This window comes from Centruroides vittatus, unplaced genomic scaffold (assembly GCF_030686945.1).
Source record: "Centruroides vittatus isolate TY-2023 unplaced genomic scaffold, ASM3068694v2 contig_882, whole genome shotgun sequence".
Lineage (NCBI taxonomy): Eukaryota > Metazoa > Arthropoda > Arachnida > Scorpiones > Buthidae > Centruroides > Centruroides vittatus.
The window spans coordinates 3,631,494-3,644,556 of NW_027122574.1; the positions used below are offsets into that span (position 1 = coordinate 3,631,494).

The 13,063-nt window shown below is 28.3% G+C and overlaps 1 protein-coding gene across 1 annotated transcript in view; it reads right to left on the bottom strand.

The window, feature by feature from the left end:
• Positions 1 to 242: 242 nt before the first annotated feature.
• Positions 243 to 13,063, bottom strand: part of hob (hobbit) — an 86,485-nt gene continuing 73,664 nt past the window's right edge. Inside the window, exons 32-39 of the mRNA XM_067280262.1 lie at positions 11,000 to 11,117; positions 8,695 to 8,927; positions 7,392 to 7,488; positions 7,122 to 7,326; positions 5,496 to 5,614; positions 2,602 to 2,814; positions 2,431 to 2,535; positions 243 to 1,130 (exon numbers count right to left, since the gene is read on the bottom strand). Coding sequence (XP_067136363.1) covers positions 1,077 to 1,130; positions 2,431 to 2,535; positions 2,602 to 2,814; positions 5,496 to 5,614; positions 7,122 to 7,326; positions 7,392 to 7,488; positions 8,695 to 8,927; positions 11,000 to 11,117 — 1,144 coding nt within the window. The 3' untranslated portion in view covers positions 243 to 1,076. The remainder of the gene's footprint in view (positions 1,131 to 2,430; positions 2,536 to 2,601; positions 2,815 to 5,495; positions 5,615 to 7,121; positions 7,327 to 7,391; positions 7,489 to 8,694; positions 8,928 to 10,999; positions 11,118 to 13,063) is intronic.

Sequence of the window (13,063 nt, forward strand, 5' to 3'; positions counted from 1 at the left end):
AATATAAAAAAATAACATTTTTAAAAAAGTTTTTAGACGGGAATTCGATAGCGAAAGCCAAACTAATTCTTAGTTTTGAGCTTAATTATTTGCATAATCTATCAAACTGAACGTAAGTTAGAATAACCAAAATCGATAATTGTGTTTCAGAAAAAAAAAACAAAAAAATATACCGAAAACTTCGCCATACAAAGCAAAAGATTCGGATCGTCCGAAGTCAAAAATTGAGAGATAATCGATAATTTCAAAACAAAATAATTAATTTATTTGAAACTTATTTACATTAAAAAGACAATTAATTAACTTCCGAAAATCTCGAATCGGCTAAAAAAAAGCACGAAATTTTGCAGCGGATCGCATATAAAATTCTAAAATATTTGGAGAAGTTTCATTTTAAATACCGGAAAAGACCCGATGAATGGATGACGACAAATTGATTTTCTTGAAAATTGCAAACTTGTAAGGAAGCGAGAAAATGCTCGAAGATTTTACAATTATTACAAATCGCGTACAAGAATTTGAAGTCAGAAAACGAAGTTAGGCCAGTGCGAAACCGGTCGACAAATTTAAAATAAACTGTTGTTTTGCGTGTTTAAACACGTTCTCGCGCGTTGATGCGTAGAGAACTTCGCGAGAATCGAGACAAATCCGTGGGTAATCCCGGTGTTTAAACACGTTCTGGTGTATTATTGCGAAGAGAATTTTATGAAAACCGTAACGAATTTCGTACGATCTTCCAAATTCTCTAAGGTATTATATGTACAGTACATTTAAATTTAATACCAAATAAATATAGAAAATCTTTGTCGAACATTTCGTAAAATATATCTATTTACATTATTTCGGATTCGGTTAGAAAAAAATAAAAAGTCGAAAAATGTCGAATACTACGTTGCATCCAAATATAAATCGACAAATTCAGTAAGGAAGACCCTCAAATAAATTCGAGAAGCCCTACACAATTCGGCGATTCCGAATTTTTCTTTTTTTTAGAAATTTCGGAAGAATTTGAAGCATCTTTTAATGAGCTTAGGTATAACGACTGAGGCACTTGAAATAGAAATTTAAATTGGAAATTACTTCTGTAGTTTGGCTAAGAGGCTCTTCTTAGAACTCTTTTCTGTATTGCCCTAATCAAATAAAATAAATTTATTTTAATTAATGATTATAAGAAATTTTCTAGATTTTCATAATTTTTGAGCATTGCCGAAAGTTTCCAAGCCTAAAGAATAAAAGAAAACCGCGCAACCAACGAAACCAGTCGGTGTATTCACTGTACACAGGCCTATTTCATTAGTATAGGCTTAAGCTTAGTTCACAACGAGCGCGATTCGCTGGCGAAAGCGAAAAACAGAGCGAATAACACGTCAGACACGACGTCGTTTCCGGCGAATTCTACCATTTCGCCACCAATCGTATTCCCGCTAGTTGTCACGTGGTTCGCGTTGTTTTCGAGATGGCTACAGAAACTCTTTCACGCAATAGAGTAAATGTTGTAATTACGAATTTTTAATATTTCTCTCACCCAGCAACGTTTTCTTTTTGACGTATCTTTCTTTCTCGATAAATAAACAAACGTGGTTAGCGACGGAATACCGGAAACGGCCATTTTGTTTTTCGAGGTGACGTTTTCTCTCGCTTGCAAATGATCGGCTCCTTAAAGTTCGCAATCGCTTTTCGCTATTCGCTCAGTGTGAACAAAGCTTTATACAACAAGTGTACATCTCGTATAATCCACAAACACTTTTACTGCTTGTATTTCCATAATATAGCTCCAAACAACAAATTCGGCCTCGTACTTTTGTTAAAGACAAAGTTCAAAAATAAATTTGGCAATTGATTCGAGAGACGAATCCTCAAAAAAGTTGCTAGCCGAAAGCCGATATCCTATTTATTTTGCTTTCGGTTAGAAATCTTTTTAAAGAGGTTCAAATGCCGATTTTATTCTTAAATACTGAAGATACCGAAGAGTTCATTCATTTCACGCAAAGTGGTTATTTCGAATTTTTCTCTCTTTCGTTTGGTTCGCGCTACGATAGTTTTTTCTTTCTATTCAAACTTTAATATAATTAGATCGATATATTAAACACGTTCCTCAATCGCACTCGTTTTCTATCTGGTATTCCTCCAGGTTTCGGTTTGTAATCAACTAGTTATTCCGGTCGCTCAAATTTGCAATCTTATGTAATTTAACAAAACGTAGTGTTTCGGCAATTAAAAAATATTTGTGTTTTAAACAATTTTAACATCCATCGCAAATCCGCTAAAAATAACCTATAATTACTATGGTACTTGGTTCCCACAACCCTGCGAGAAGAGATTATAAAGACGCTTTCCTACTTTATGCAATGGAGGATTCCTGTTATTTTAAGGTTATACCCGCGAATAAGTAATAAAATATATGAATTATTCACACGAAATATAACTTACGATAACTTTGGGACCGAATAATAATCTGACTTTGTCTTCCTCTTGAGGTTGGCTGGTCTCGTCGGTTCCGGGTCGCGAAGGTTTCAACAATTTCTGTTTGATGGCCTGAAAAAATAAATATTAAAAAATCCGATCCGAAAAACAATTTTTTTAAGAGCCAATCTGCTTTACTTGAGAGACCAAGACGCGTTTGGTGGCATTCTTCATTTCCATCAACAGATCCAACCAAGTCCAAGTGCAATCGTGATACTCCAAAGTGGGAAGCACCAGGCCGCATTCGTGAAGATCTTCGATATTCTTCTCTTTTTCGCCTTTGTAACTGATTTTGATAGGCACTTCTGGAATTTTGATGTACAAAAAAGTGTGGTTCTTCTCGGCTCGTTCCTACGATTAAAATAACAACAACAGTTTAAAAACGACCACTAAATCTTGATTTTAAACAATATTTAAATTAATTAACAGATAGTCATTGGATAAACGAAGTGTAAAAGGACAAGGAATATCCAAAACAACGATCTTATTCCTTGTACTTTATATATTAGATAAATAATGCATGTGTAATTTTTGTTTTGTTTTAAATATAGACAATTTCTTATCTGACTAGACAAAGATCAGCCTTGTAATATATACATATTTTATGTTAAATGTGGGTAGGGTATGAAATAATTAGAAATTCTTACATTGAACAAGAAAGAGGCCATTGAACTTCTACTAATTCATTGCAAAAGAAATTGATAAACAGATTAAAAGACATTCAAGAAAATGATAATCTTCTGAAGGATTTGAAAAAAAGCATCAAGTAAAATTGAAACATTTCAAAACAGGAAATGGAGATTAGGGCAATGTACAATTCATAAATTTATTTCAAATTTGAATAAATTATCAATTACTGGGTGTATTACGCATCAAAATAAGCCAGTTAGAATGCTGGCTTTATAAAACAGATAAAAATTAGATATGGCCTAAGTGTAAGCAGACTAACAGAAAGAACGAGAAAAAGATGTTTGAAAAGGCTTGGATGAGAATATGGAAAGAATATTACTACAAACAGATAACTGTGAGCAGCAAATGGGAACGACACAAGAAAAGATGGAGGGTTCAGATTAAAAATAACTTGTAAAGAACTGGTATATAGTAGATACACAGAAGAAAATTGTGGAGAGATAGAAAAGGACAGAAGATTTTGACCAGTTCAACCAAATAAGATGTTAGAATAAGAGGGAATTAATAATAGATATTTTTATATTAAACTATAAAAAAAGGAGAATATTTAGGCACTAAAGAAGACTTTAGTGCCTAAATAAATAAAGAAAAATCACACAACTTTGCTTGGAATTAAAGTAATAAATCCTGAAGAAAAACTAATTGAGTGTCTCCAATTTCAAGCAATTGACAAAAAATAAAATAGAAGCAAAAATAAGTTATATATAGAACCTGTCTTTATAAAAAACAATACATAGTGAGAAAGAGATACTAGAAAAAAAGCTATAATGATGAGAGATGTTATATATTTGGCAATCATGATGATAAACAGAAATAATTGCATTGGTTATAGTTAGTGTTATTATCCTATTAAAGAAATATGAGAGGGAAAAATCACTTGAGTTGTAAAATTAGTATATGTGGTTATCTGAACTATTTCAAAATAACTTTAAATGGATTATCTCAGACAGATTTACATCATTATTACAAATTAATCGTTTTGTCAAACCTAAAGACAGGTAAAAGAAAGCAAAGTCAAGAAAATTGCATAGATCAATTAATAATTTCATTCAAATGTATTGATTAAAAAAGAAAATTTCTTAGTTTATTTTGGAACAATTTAGGTAACAGTAGTTTTCCTATATTTGGTTTGTTGTCTAAAATTTTTCAATAAAAGACAAATTGTGAAGCTTAATTAAATTCTTACTAAATTCTAAATAAAATAATATCAATTCCTCCTTACAAAATAGCTTTTAATATTTAATATTTTATTTTTATATAGGAAAAAATAAACAGAGTTCTCTACTTGTTTTATGGTTCATATATTTCGATTCAGTTTCAATTTATTTTATACAAAATGTCAAAGAATAATCGGCATAAATGTTTATGGACGTGTGTTTATTTGGATTTATTTTACAAATTTCATATAAAATTTGCTTTCCTTTTTTCTAAATAATAAATTTTGTTTTTCATTCTCATCTCTGCATTTTAATAACTTTTTAAGCAAAATTGTATGATACTGTTGTATCGTAATATTAGATTTTATTGATAAGTTATATAATAGAACCAGAGAAGTAATTTTTTAAATTCATTAACCATGCTACAATTAAGTTTTTTCTCTTCAGTAACAAAAGGACACTGCTAAAATTAATTTTAAATTCATAACCAATAAAACATGAAGATATGGGATGCTACTATTGATGGTGGTCAGATGACCGAAGCTGCCCGCCAGCTACGTAGAAGGCCCAACTTAGGTCAGAGTCAAATTGTCGAAAAGTTTGAGAGATGGCTCGGCCTGCATACATCAGGTCAAATCTCTTGCAAAATAGCTCAGTCAAACCTATCTTGGCATGAAAAATGAAATGACCTTAGTGTTTATGAGCAGAAAACAAATATTGATGTATTCAAATAAATCCTATACAAGTCAATTGGATGGGAATTGCTGGACATTTAACTTAATGTTTGAAGTCCATTCAGTCAATGACTCACTATTTTGATAACAAAATACAAACTAATTAAGTCATGTGCTTAATTTTGTTTTCTAGATAATTTCATTATTAGTTTAAACATCAAATAATTTTTAAATATTTGTGAAATTTAGTAAATGGATAGGTCAAAATAATTTTCAATAAAATTTATAAAATATCCTTACTTTAAAATGTATATTATTTCATAAAATAAAGCATCTGTTAAGTTACTTTTGATTATATACACAAATAAATTTAATATTTAATTTGTGGTTTGCATTTTTTTGATACTGCATATTTTACTATTAGTTTATTATAAATAAATAATGGAACAATTTCAATTATTCACAAATTACAAATACATAATTTTGCTATTTGAAAATATTTATATTTTACCTTCATTTTTTCTATGTCGTCTCTGCTATTGGTGGATGTGCTGGGCTGTTTATGACTCATGGGACGCTTCTTGGATCTGGTCAATGTTCCTTCCTGTTCGTCATCGCCGTGATGATCCTCTAAACAATTAAACATTATTATTTATTAAACTTAACAAAAAATTTCATTACAATAACAATAAATAATTACTAAAAATGCACATAACTAGAAAGACCATTTTAGTTAAGATTGCAGAATATCTAAGATTTCCAAAAACAATTTATAAATACAACCCGATTCGCAAAAAATTCATTCGTAAAAAAATATCACCTTTTTGAAAATCCTTGGAATGAAAGTGGTTATTGAATATTAAATCTCTAAACTAAATTAAGTATATTTTATTAAAATATTTTTTATCTTACATGACAGATTTGCAATTAAATGGAGAATACCTATTAGAATTATTGAAAAATATAAAAAGTTAATAAAATTAAGTTACACTGGTACACTGTTTGCACTTTTTTCCATCGAAACATATATCTTCAATGTACAGAAACCATTCTGGATGATTACCTTACAATTAATTCCAAAGAATATTTATAAATAAATTTTTATGTATTTAATTGCAAGTTAAAATATCACAAATATTGTTCTTCTTTACAAATATTGAAGTTATATGATGAACTTTTAATTTATAAGAAAATTGTTGAAAATTTCAAAATAATGAATATAGCAGGAAGAAACAGAAATATCTTTCAAACAATAAGCTAAATCTATTTTAAATTAACACCCTCAAACTAATTACCAATAGAAAGTTTACAAAGACACAACTAATTTTACAATATTGAAAGTAATTTAATTTCTCATTAATGACATCTATATTACTTTTTCTAACACCTTATATTCTTTAAAACTTATTTTAAAAAAGATTATCCTTTAAATCAATATATACATGTAAAGTTTCATTTTAAAAACAGAATTTTGTTAAGTTATAACACACTTTGATTAGAAAAAAGGGACAATATTTGTTGTCTCTTGAAATTCTTCATTAATTATTTATGAAAAATATTTGAGAATGTATCAAAATCATTTTAATGAATACCTTGTTTTATATGAAAGTAGCATTAATTCCTGTATGTATTTTATAACTGTGTTTTAAAGGCACTTTTTTATTATTATTATTAAAGTAGTAAAAGCATAGCTGAAGTATATAATAAATTGTTTCTATATATTTATTGTTATAATAATATATTTTATATATTACAATTAACTAATATTATATACTTAAAAATGCAGTGTTATATATATAAAATATAACACTTTGATCTTTTTACCAGTTTTTGATGTCATAAACATACAATATGTACCACATAAAAAAGCTTTTTGTATATTCAATGCGTAGATACTGTACAATAAGGATTAAAATTTTTAATAAAATATTACACTAACCTAATAATGCTGTAAAATTATAATTGCTTGAATATTATTTTCTATAATTACTTTGTGATATTTAAGAAATAAATATCACATAGAAAACTATACTCATTTCCATCATTAGTAGTGTTGAGTACTTATTAACAAAAATGCATAACAATTGTCTTTTCTTTATAAATTAAGTACTATTATTAATTTATTACTTTGACTAACCCGTATTACGACCAGGAAAGAAGAATTTTAACATGGTGGTGACAAAAGCATATGTCAATCCAATTGTTATTGGAATCATATTCAGTTCTAAATGTTCTTTAACTGGTATGCCACCCACTGGCGCTCTTTCTCTACAGAAGATCCTTAATGCTCTTTGCCTGTCTAATGGAATATTAGGTTGAAGTTCGGTTGGTTGAAGGACAATCTATTAAAATAAATTATGATAAATTTCAGAATATTGTGAAAGAACAATTTTTATAAAGGACATACCTTATAGTGCGAATTTGGTAATAAATTAGTCATTTTAACATAACCCAGCTCCAGTAAATGTTCTACGGAATCATCGCTTTTTGTAACTTTAGAATATCTGTAAGTCCAATATACATATTTTTTTAAATTTTACTTACATTATTCAAATCATATCTACATAAAAATCAAAATAATTATAAATTTACAATAGTCAATTTTAGAAATATTAAACAAATGATGTTTTTCTGCAGTTGGAAAAAAATATTAATCCATAGAAACACAAAAATTTGCATATATAATAACAAAATAGTAGTACAGTTTCAACTTAAAACTTTTTTAATAATAGTTTTGATACTTTTATTACTTTTTAAAAATGTCTTACTGCATAGTATTAATTATGCAACAATTATGAACGTGGTAAGACAATAATTAGAATGGAAACCGTATTTACATATATTTAAGATGGATCTTGAGAACTGAAAACCACTACCCCAGTAGCAAACTAGGGAAAAGATTGTCATTGTAATTTGTAATTTCAATCAGATGGTATATTTCATAAATTTAAAATATCAAAGAAACCAAGTCTTCTTCATTCTTCTATCATGTCCAATTGCTAGTGATTGGACAAGACAGAAGAATGAACTAGACTTGGTTTCTTCAATATTTAAAATTTTTAAATATTGATTGAAATTATTTTATATATTAATAAAAAAACAGAATAGTTGCTTTTATAATATAATCTTCAAATATTTTAATACTCGCTTTCAATTTTGACAATCATACCAATAAAAATGACATCTAACTTTCAATATCAAGCTCATCAAATATTGAATTATTAATACTTATGACATTAATACAAGGCCAATGTTCTCATTTTTCATCTCACAATAATGTTATATATATATATATAACATCTTGTAGTTACTACCTAAATAATAAACTTATCAAATTTCTACTCTCAAATATTCACTTAATCCAATAATTTGTACAGAAGTCTACATTCAGAAACAAAAGTGTGGGATCTACTTATTAAAACTACATTGCCAAATCAATAATGACCATCTTGATTATCTTGACCTAATTTTCGAGGGTCACACAACTGTTAACTTTTTAACTTTCAAAAACAGTTTAAATTAAATTTATATATGTTGTCGAGTAAGACTAGCTAATTTAAAACAATTTATAACAGTCAAATTTAGGAATTAAAATGCAAAAAAGTCTACTTATGTTTTTAAAGACAATTTGCAATTTAGTAATTTGTATGTCTTGACATTGCAAATTTTTATGTATCTTACATATTATTAACAGATTTAAAACAACTTACAAGAAATTATTCAGCACTAGATCGGCAATTCCGAGCTGGCCGTCGGCATCGGTCAGCCTCCACCGTGCATGTTTGAAGCAAACCTCGCTTCTCCGCATCACCGATATTCCCTGTCCGGGTGCTGCAGCTCTCTGACGTGTTTTGGTGGCCCTAACTTGTTTTTCTTTAAAACAGCTGATCATCATGGCCAATTCTTCACTGGATGCAGTCAATTGTTCTTTTTGCTCCGAAACCTAAAGAAATTAAATTACAAAAGGTTTTAAGATTTTTAAATTAATACAAAGGTTAGTAATTAGGTTACAGACAATTATCAAATTAAGCAAGAAAATTTCTAACAGAACTTTTATTTTTCAACAAAATTACTATAAGCATTTGGGCACTCATTCTACTGGCTTCTGAAAATATGCTGCTTAAAAATCTGTCAATTGTTGTTGAAGCCACTACAATACACATTGTTGTATCTCTTTCATCACTTGTTTGCCACTCAACTGCTCTTTTAAAGATTCAAAAAGTGGTAATTATTCAGTTCCAAATCCAGACTCTATGATCACCTTTTTGGATTTTTTGTTGGAAAAAAAAAATTCTGTTGAATCTGAAAAATGGCTTTCACCAATGATTTGGTCATGTACTTGTGGAATAAACTTTCTTACTGTATTATATGTTATAAATTTTCTTGTTTTTGGTAAGTGTCTGAATGTAACCTAACTACCAACTCCCCTCATAAACAGAATTATCTGTAAATAGCTCTTTCTTTCTTATTGACATTAAAGAAAAAGCATACCAATAAATATTTATGTTATATAATAATTGAATGTATTTTTGATGCGTATTTATTTTTTTCATTAAAAATATTTTTCTATTTTCAAAATTTTTAAAGTAAAATTTGACACAAGAAATGCTGCTTATTACTAATTTTATTTATAAATATTAATATTTTTATTGTAAAAACAATTTTATAGAATTCAAAAAATATTTTTAAAGTACATTTTTACTCCAGAAGTACTTTCCCTAAAAACTAATTACTCTTATTATAGCAAATTCATTTCATTCTAACTTTTTTGAATTAATAAACAAACTCTAAACAGTAACAAGTGTTTGCATTTATTTACTGTCTGTACAGTAACTGTGATTATTTTGGCAAGCTCTCTCTCTCTCTCTCTCTCTCTCTCTAAAATACATTTTTGAGATATAAACAGATGGTTTCTGTTAGAGTTAGTTCTGGCTTTTAGAGTTAGTTTCTTTAAATTTTTACAGAAACTAACTCTAAAATCTAAGCAACTTTCTCATTAAAATTTAGATTATTTTTCTTATTTAATTTTAAAATGTATTTTATTTCAAATCCAAACTTCAACATTGATTCCTAAAAAGTTAATTATAACTAAATAGTAAACTTTCCTCCAATTAGCATTAAGTTGTATTTCACTATATTGGCATTATTAATGAGATTTCATTTGAGAATGTAATTGGAAAGCTCCAAAAAAGAATAATGATATTAATAGTGTTAAAATGTACAATTATATTCAGTAACGCAATAACGACTTCTTCTAGTAACACTGTAGTGCGTAACACAGAGAGACAGTCTAAAAACCTTTCACAGTGTTGTATACGATAGAAATGCAAGTTAGTGCATGCAGTGATGTAAGTGTCTTTTTGATTTTTTTCAAATGGTAGCCGGCATTCTAACTTTTTTCGTGGCTATTTTGAATGCTCTTTCAACAAATAATCCATTTTATGGTTAAATTTTACAGTTGGGATCCTTCTTTTGCCTTTAAAAGCTCATATTTTAGAATTATAGATTCCTCCATCACGATACTATCGATAATGTGGGCGCTGCCATTTTTCTTTCTTTCACCGTCGTTCCTAAATGCCTACAAATGGCGGCGCACTCCCATAGTAGAGGAGATGCAGAATGACCGCTATTAACGAATGCACCCCTTTTTGCAACACAACCCTTTCAACCCTTGTTGCCACCTCAACATATACACAGTTAAATTTAATGTTTAATTACAATTTAAATCTCAACATATATTACAATAATCTTGTCACAAACAATAAATTTAATGCATATATCTGCAAAGGTAATGAATGTGTTCTAGTGTTTTGAAAAAATAATTACTGGCTTCTAGTCATAATTTAGTTATTATTATAGACTAAATAAATATGTAATTGAATAAATTCTAAATATAATAACATATATTAAAATTAATAAAATATTCATCAATTTTATTTTATTATTATTAATCTTTTGTATATAATTTTCAGTACATTAGTTGAGTTTTATCTACATTCAATGTTTTTAAATTACCTCTCTCTCTAACTGTTCCAGTTCTTGTATAAGATCTTCTCTGTCAGGATTATCATTCAATGCTCTGTGAATGATGTAAGCTTCTCTTTCTAACTGACGTACATTAAACACATGCAACCTACCGAACGTTAAAGTAATTATAAAATATGTTTTATTAACGTACTATCATTTTAATGAATTCAAATAAACTTTTAACAAGAATCTATCAAATAGTAAAAACCATTTTTTTTTCAAAATAAAGCCTTATTTCTGTAAACAATTAAGTTAAAATAAAATTAAAACAAAACATTTATTTGGAGAAAAATATATTAAAAATAATTTTAAAATTTGATAAACTTCAATAAAATTGTTAATGATTTAACTTCTTGTCAATTTTTCAAAATTACTGTATAAACATTTTTCAACAATGAATTTTGTGTATTGTTATAAGAGTTTCTGTGTTTTCTATTTTACCTTGAATACTTAATGTGAGAACAAACTAAGAATTGTTCCTTTTTATGAATTAAAAATTAAATTAAAATGTATTATACAGCTGCACTGTCTTGTCTGACTTGCAAATTGTGAAACATACATAGTTAGTAGAAAAATTTAAATCAAGTTAAATTATTACAATGCTAAATTTAAACTGAAATTTAGTTGATATTTGATCTGCTATTGATTTAAAATTCCAGCATATGCAGCATGTTCCAAAAAGTTTAATACTTTTTTGACTAAATGGCAAAATATGCAAACCTTACTGAAATACAGTAGTGAACCGAAAATCGGAATCAATTGGGGACTAGGGTTGTTCAGATTAAAGATTTGTTCCGATTACAGTTTATGTACGAAAAAATATATTAGCCTGTCCGATGTTCAAATTTTTCTCCGTTGCGTGTCGCTTCCTGTTGAACTTTTCTCCATTGCGTGTCGCTTCGTGTTGAATTTTCGTCGATTTTAAGCCTAATGAAAATTTTTATAATAATAATCGAGGCTATCGTATCGTTAAAAATTATTTCTGCATTTTGTACAAAATAAATATATTGAAGAATATAAAAACATGAAAATTATACTTTAGAAGTAAATTTAGTATCAAAAACGTTCGATTCGGCACGACACAGTCCGACTGAAAATTGTGCCGATTACCGGCGATTCTGATTACCGGGGTGCCGATTTACGAGTCTCTACTGTATATTCAAATCAGTATTCAAACTTTTTGCATCACAATGTGTTCAATATATTTGTTCTTGACTTCAAGCTCGACCTTCCTCGAAGTTTGACATCAGGCTTTGAAAAACATCTTTTGAAGTAGAAAAAGATTTCATTTTCAATAAATGTCTCAAATTCATCCAAAGTCTTTGAGTCAGTTTAACAGACTAAAACTTCTTTTTTATGGAGATATATTAAGTATAAAGTTTTAAATATGGAGAATATGCAAGCCAGTCAATTCTCTTCTACAATTCTTTCCATAATGTGAAAGCAAAAACATTAAACATGTCATATAAATGTCATAGCATTCAAACATCAGAAATGCTAATATGATTTTTATTGACCTTACTGGCTAATATGATTGTTTGGCTGCAATAATTGATTCAACTTGGTAAATAGATTTTGGGTGACCTCCTTGTACTATTAGTTTTAAAACAGATAAGTGTATTTTCACGGCAATGTTTGAGTTTGTTTATTCATTAATATATTTATATCAATATAAATGTACGTTTTAATATATAAAAAACAGAACACTAAGAGAGGAACTCTGTTATATACTGCAGCATATAACAGGGTTCCTTCTTTAGTGCTCTGTTTTTTATTGCATATATTAACAATGTTTTACAGGTATATATTCCAAAGCTTATGCCAATGATATTAAATTAATTAATAGTGACCCTATCTATTTGCAAGCAGACTTTAATACTCTAGTTGGGTTCTTGGGGGGAAACCCCAAATGTTGTCATCAATGCACATAAAACAGTCATTATGCTCTTTTCTTTGAGTCGAAATCTTCATACTTTAGACTTTATTGAAAACTATTGTCTTTCATACATTCAGTTGATCTCTGAATTAAGAATAATGTTTTACCCTAAACTC